The sequence below is a fragment of the Gekko japonicus genome, unplaced genomic scaffold (genome assembly GCF_001447785.1).
Source record: "Gekko japonicus isolate JY-2015 unplaced genomic scaffold, Gekko_japonicus_V1.1 scaffold2238, whole genome shotgun sequence".
Lineage (NCBI taxonomy): Eukaryota > Metazoa > Chordata > Lepidosauria > Squamata > Gekkonidae > Gekko > Gekko japonicus.
Window position 1 is genome coordinate 250,080 of NW_015166487.1, and position 7,114 is coordinate 257,193.

The following is a 7,114-nucleotide window of genomic DNA, read 5'->3' on the forward strand; positions in this document are numbered from 1 at the left end:
TTTTTAGCAACCCTTCCCCCCACCGGTGGCTTGCACCATTCTCCTCTCCTTCGTTTCATGTACACAACAGCCCTGTGAGGTTGGTCAGGCTGAGCGTGTGCATCTGGGCCAAGGCCACCCACCGAGCTTCCGATTAGATCAGAATTCAGATCTCCTAGGTCCAGCCTGACACTCTCACCGCCGCGATAAGCTGGCTTATTCACCCATGCCACCCCCTTCACACAGAAGCCTGTGAGGTGAGCGAGGGACCTGCCTGTGCACCTGGGTCCCTGCTATGTATGGCAGGTTACAACCAGTGGGGCCCGCACAGCCCTCCCCAGCCACCCACAGCACCCAAGAGCCCCTCCCTCTGAGACATGCCCTTGGGAAGCCCACAGGGGGCGGGGCAGTCCAGTCCCAGCACTCAGATTCTGTTCCCAAGGGCTGTCATTCCATAACACTCCTGCTACTCCCAGGGGCTGTCATTCCACTCTAGGGGCTGTCATTCCGGAGACCTTAATGGAAAATCCATTCCGCATTTTCTTTGCAACTCTGCTTGTGTATTCCAACGGAGCCCATGGATTGCAATGGTGTTCCTGGCTTTCATTCTTGGAGAATGCAGGGTGGGGTGGGGGGAGGATGCTCATGGACTGCCCCAGCCAGCAGAGAGTTGCCGCCGGCCCCCTATTGCCCGCTGCCCTCCCCCTCTCTTCGCAGCTGTGCAAGTTTGGAGGCTGCTCAGGGCATGCCCCAGCCTGCAGCTGCTTCAGCTGGACTACGACCACCGGAGCAGAGGAGCGGGTGGACGTCACACAGGAAGACTCCTCCGAGGCTGCTGAGCTGCTGAAGGGCAGACAGAAGCCGGTCTGCGGTCCAGAAGGAGGAGAGGAGGCGGAGCTACGGCGCGGGGCTGTGCAGGAGGACAGAGAGGAAGGCTGCTCTGCAGCCTCTGCTGCTGCAGTTTCCCGGAGTTGGAGGAAGACGAGGAGGAAGTAGCAGTGGTTTAACTTTTGTTTGGCGCGGCTCTTTGCTTAGAGCCCGCCCACTGTAGGCAGCCAATGGTCTGAGCCTGGGTGGGGACTGGCTCCGTCCGCTCCTTTTTCTTCTGTATTTGTCATCCCCTCCCTTCCCAGCAAGCCAGCAAAATGCCAGCGACAAGACCATCGATTGGGGGGGGAGGGGGCCCAGAAAAACTGCAGGGGCCCCCTGGATAGCTACGGGCCTGGGGACTTGGCCACACCCACAAGTCCCTCTGTTGAATCTCCACCTTCAAGACAGAAAAACAGAGCCATGGGGACCGGGTGCGAGGGCCAGACCACTCTCAGCCATGGATGCCTTGTCCGGGCAGGCTCTGCAAATGCACCTCCATGGGAGGGTCGCCACAACCCCCCCCCCCTCGAGGCACGTGATGGAACCAGCCAACTCCCACCCACCTGTCCTGTGCCGAAGAGCTCTCGGCCTGTTTGCAGTCCTTCCGCCACAGCTCAAGCCTCTGACTCTGCAAGGGAGTGAGCTGAGGGGATGCTCGCGAAGCTGGGTCACCCCGTGCAGTGGAGCAGCTGCCAGGACCCCCCCCCCAAACCACAGACATGCCCGGTGCTCTGCCGAGGGTGGGAACTGAGCAAATGACGGCGCATCCCCCTCCCACCCTGGATCTCCCTGAGAACTTTCCCCGTGGCATATCAGGGACCGTGGCACTGCACGGCTGCAGCTTGTGCCACCCCCGCGCCTGAACTCCATGCCGGGCTTGAGTGCAGGAGGTGCTGCCACAGCCCCCAGGCCCAAGCAAGGGGAGAGGGGGAGCAAGTTTGGGATCCTTGCCCTTGCTCACCTGTCAGTGGGTTGAGCCTCCAAAGTGGGGAACCTGTGAGCGCTCTGAAATGGAAGAGGGCAGTCATAGAGGACGGACTTTGCCCACCTCCTTGGGTGTCGGTGCCAAGTGTTTGCCCTGCAGTGGCAAGTGCCCTCTCTGTGCTCCTGCCACCACCCAAGGGCTTTGCCACCCACGCTAAGAGTCTGCACAGCAGGGAGCTCTGAGACAGAGTCCTGTGCCGCGTGCCCTAACTACTGAGCTGTAAGATGTCCTGGTGGAGGTATTTGTAGGGGAAGGGAGGCCAAATTGGGTGCTGGGGAGGAGGCTTGGCCGCCGTGGCCTAGGTGATTGGCCGAGCCTTTAGTCGACATCCTGAGCTGCTCCGAGCCTAATGGGTGAGGCCGCAGCAGCGGGGGACAACTTGATTTTCAGTCTCAATGAGCGCCTGTGGGCCACGCCAAGTGTTTTGCTGGCGTAACTTTCCACCTCTGGAAGGGGGTGTTCCCAGGCGGAAAGGGCTCAGGGTGCCGACTTACTCTGGCCACGCCCCCAAGCCCACCCACTACCACACTGGTGCAGGGCCTACACCTCAGTTGCGCTGAGAGGCGGCCACAACTGCCCACAAGCCACGGACTGCTGCTGGGGGCCTGCGCCATTGTAAGTGGCCCCTGTGCGGGCATATCTCGGACATACGTTGATGCAGAGGTCAGTTGGCTCCCTGAGCCCTTTCAGCCCCGCACTTAGGATCTCTCTGTCCAATGTAGAATTTTTTTTAAGTTGAGAATAGAAAACACACATTTTATAGAAAGCAAAATAAACTCTTGTTTGCACACAGTCTCATGCCGTTGCAATAGGACGGGCATCCTATTTGAATGTCAAGCTGTACTTTATGACACTGAAACTACTGACCTATTCAACGGTGCGTTATCATCGTACACATTATAGCATATTAACCGGGAATAAAATTTGTCACATTTATGCAATAGTGTAAGTAATATATTTATTGTTTGTGGTATGCACTGGGATAATCATTATGTAATGATGTAGACTGTGGCCACGTTCTGCATAAGTAGCGCAGAGACTTAAAAAGGATTTTGCTCATTCTAAAAGAGAAATTATTTCATAGGCATTTTTACTCAGTGCTCCTCAAACTTTAATTTTTATTTTCTTTTTGAAACATTTAAAAAGCTCCTTAGAGAAAGAAGCTCATTTTTCCTGGAGTGTTCTGGGAGTTTTCCATACCTTGAGCTCTCTACACAAGCTATGGTTTGCGTCCTCTTTTTTGCGAACTGCGGTTTCTGGTTTTGATTCTCTGGTTGATTTCAAACCATAGTTTGCAATGGATTTATATATTTCTTCGTGCTTTTTTCCTCCTAAATGGGGACCCAAAGCAATTCACAGCATCGTTATCCCCTCCTCTGTTTTATTCCCATAACAACAACTCTGTGAGGTAGATTAGGCTGAGAGAGCGTGACTGGCCCAAGGCCACCCAGCAAGCTTCAATGACATGAGTGTGGATTCGAACTGGGGCTCCCAGATCCTAGTCTTACAGCTGTAACCACCACACCATGCTTGCTGTACGTAGCTGAGCTGGGTTACTTAACCTTGGTTTGATGTTCTGTCTGAAATCAGCCAGTACCCAACACAATAAAAATATTAAAGTCGTTCAAAACACAATGGTTCAAAACACAGAAACTGTTTAGAGAACAGATCTCTTTGTGTTTGGACAGCACATTGAAACTGGGAAAGCAGTAAAGAAAAGAGTCAGGCAGATGCCTTCTGTTCGTCTCCCTGTTCACCTGCTTCTCATCCTTGTTGTTGTTGCTCAGTCGCACAGTCGAGTCCGACTCTTCGCGACCCCATGGACCAGATCACGCCAGGCCCTCCTGTCTTCTGCCGTCCTCTGAAGTTTGCTCAATTTCATGTTTGTTGCATCTATGAGACTGTCTAACCATCTCACCCTTTGCCGTCCTCATCTTCTTTGACCTTCAATCTTTCCCAGCATCAGGGTCTTCTTCTCCAGTGAGTGCTCCCTTCTCATTTGGTGGCCAAAGTATTTGAGCTTCAGTTTCATTATCTGGCCTTCCAGGGAACAGTCAGGGTTGATTTCTTTTGAGGATTGACTGATTTGATCTCCTTGCAGTCCAAGGGACTCTCAAGCGTCTTCTCCAGCACCATAGTTCAAAAGAATCTATTCTTCGGCGCTCGGCCTTCCTTATAGTCCAACTCTCGCAGCCATACGTGACTACTGGGAATACCATTGCTTTGACCATGCGGACTTTTGTTGGCAGGGTGATGTCTTTACTCATCCTGCGACTGAGTAAATAAAAATGAGACAATGGATCACGACCCTTGTGCTTAACACCAAATTTAAGATGCTAAGCTCAGCTGGGACCAGAGTGATTCAGATGAATTAAATACACTGATCTAGTTATTAATTTAATAATAAAGGGTGCTAATGCTCTACTTGGCCTGGCTCCAGGGGAGTATTAATAATTGTTCACGTTTTTGTTCCAAATGCATAAACAATTCATTACATCTTAGTCCGTGTTCTGACTGACGGGTGGTTTCATTCCCTTCACTTATGTTATTTCAAAGCAATTATTGTCAGCTGTTTGTTAGCATGTTATGAAAATACTGTTACAGTGCTTTTCTTTCCCCTTGCATATGCAAAGCGGTTTACAGCCCATACTCTCTGTAGACTAAAACTGCAACAATAATCAGCGTTTAAAAATTGCCTTTCATTCTGGTGAGTAAAACCACCACGTACAACAATAAAAAAACAGTCATTTTGGTTACAATAAGCAGAGCACAGGGAGAAGAGGTAAAGATTTTCCAAAAATGGAAAGTTTTCATCTGCTTCAGAAATGCTGCCAAGGAGTTATGCAGCCAGGCTGTCAATCCCTCGATTCACAGAGTGTCTCCCCCCCCACAACGTGGCCAACGTGATGATGTCACCTCCAGGTGACATCACCACGCTGGGGATGCCCTCCGGCAGGGGATGGAGTTCCCCCCGGAGCCCGATCCGCCGGCGGCGGGTAACGGGCCTCCCGGGCGGGAATTTACCACCCGACCCCAGCGGGGGCTTGGCAAGCCTACTGCTGTGGTGGCCGCACTTTCTTCTCTCTGTGGCCAGTTTGCAGCTGAAAAAGCAGAGGCTGTGGGGCACTGGAGAGAATTGGCCGCTTATCTCCATCAGAGGTCCACAGTCTGTGGATGCTGGCTGCCTACTTCCAGTCCTTGCAGCAGCAGCTGTCTGAAGGCGGGGAGCACCTGCCCAGCACAGTGGCCTTGCTCGCTGTCTTGGAACATGCGGGTGTAGAGTTTCCAATTTCCCAGGGGGGGCTGGGGCTGGGCAAGGGTGGCTGGAATCAGTTGCCCCCGGGGGAGGCTGAGCACCTTCCTGAAAATTTCCGCCGCCCCCACGAACTTTACGCCCACATAGAGGCTTCCCAAGCCACTGAGTAACGCTATTGAAAGCTGCTATTTGTGCGCCTCTGTCTTTCTTGAAATGATTTGTTTGTTTGTGGTCCTGCACAGCTGCACATCTTCTAGCTTATTTACTGCAGTGGTTTCTTTAAACAGATTGCCTTGGAAGTTCTCCTTATTGCAACTCGAAACCTTCACGTATTAATTGGACAAGCGGTATATCCACTGAAATAATAGCACACTGCAAGGACACCTAAAACATTTAATCCCTTACAGTGAGCATGTGGTAACACCTTGCTTTCTGCAAAGCACCCCAGTTGCCATAAACCTTTACTGCTTATTCCTGGCAACGTGCCTTTGCTTTGACTTTTCATTCTACTGCGTTTAGGGAATGGGTTTTTTAAATTGCTGCTACAAAGAAAGTGTGTGTGCTGAAAACTGGTATGAGAACAACTGGAGTTGAAAGAAATACAGCGTGCTGGGTGGGGTGGCAGCCAGCCAGGATGCCAAGTCATATTTAAGTTGGGGGGGGGCAGGTGGGTTCTCAGTTAGCATCCCCACTTGTCTGATTCCTTAGGAATAACCTGTTGCAGGAAGAATAAACAGGAGTCTTGTACCACCTTCAAGACCAACATATTTTCATTCGACTGTAAGTGCTCTCCCACTTTGTAAGATGCATTTAGTAGATTATCACTAGGCAAGAATTTATCTGTGAAGTTATTAAGGGATACATTTCTTCCTGCATTTCATGGCTCTTTGACCCTGCTGTTTAAATAAATAAATGAATAGGGTCTCCCTCATCACTTGACTCCAGCAAACTGAGCCTCTGTCCATGAAAGGTAAAGGTAAAGGTTCCCTTGCTTGAAAGCCAGTTGAATTCGACTCTAGGGTTGTGGTGCTCATCTCCGTTTCAAAGCCAAAGAGCCAGCGCTGTCCGAAGACGTTTCTGTGGTCATGTGGCAGGCATGACTAAACACCAAGGTGCACGGAATGCTGTTACCTTCCCACCAAAGTGGTCCCTATTTATCTACTTGCAATTTCTTGCTTTCGAACTGCTAGGTTGGCAGGAGCGGGAACTAGAGACGGGAGCTCACTCCGTCATGCGGCACCCGGGGCTCGAAGTGCTGAACTACTGACCTTCCACAGCCTGCAGTTCAGCATCTTAACCACTTGAGCCACCGCAGCTCCCCTGTCCATGAAAAGCTTATGCTAAAACACCAGGGTCTTTCAGGTGTCACAAGACTCCTGTTGGTTATCGTTGTCAGTCCAGCACTGGTAACTGGATGGAGCTTTTATGGGGCCATGACCTGTAAAACAGCATTGCACTGATGTCACAATGAGACTGGGAACAATCCCAGAAGTGATATCATCTTGCCAGGATGACACTCAAGGATTCCCGTCAGAGTTTTGGTGGAATCCTAGAACATCACCCCGATGTGATAACATCACTTCTGGGTTTTTCTTCAGCCAATCATACCCCACTGCCCTACTGGGTGGTGGTGGGATAGAGGCTGCTGGAACGGAAATCTGTTAGATCAGGAGACCTGGCTAGCCCTACTGTTGATTGTCCAGTGAAGATTGTGGAAACAAGTAATGGGATTTGTATAACACTGAGGAATTTCAGACAGACGATATAATCCGGAAGAGGAACGGTTCCCAAACGGTTTCTGGTCTTTCATTTCAGACAGAACCGTTTTAGAACCGGTTCCCTACCGGAATATATTTGTAATTTCCAACACAAACACTTCTGTCCCGTTTAGGAAACGGAACTGAAGTGTTTTACCTGTCAACCGCTTCTAAGTAGTCTTCAGTTTCCTCTCCCGGTTCCGATGTGCTTTTCTCCACCGTTTTTCATCTGCGCGGGCGATCTCTGGCTTTAAAAAAATATATATA

General features: G+C 50.9%; 1 protein-coding gene across 1 annotated transcript in view; it reads left to right on the top strand.

Annotated features, from left to right (window-relative positions):
* Positions 1 to 7,114, top strand: part of XYLT1 (xylosyltransferase I) — a 274,833-nt gene that overhangs the window by 231,430 nt on the left and 36,289 nt on the right. The window contains exon 7 of the mRNA XM_015412172.1: positions 3,605 to 3,672. Within this exon, the coding sequence (XP_015267658.1) occupies positions 3,605 to 3,672 (68 nt within the window). The remainder of the gene's footprint in view (positions 1 to 3,604; positions 3,673 to 7,114) is intronic.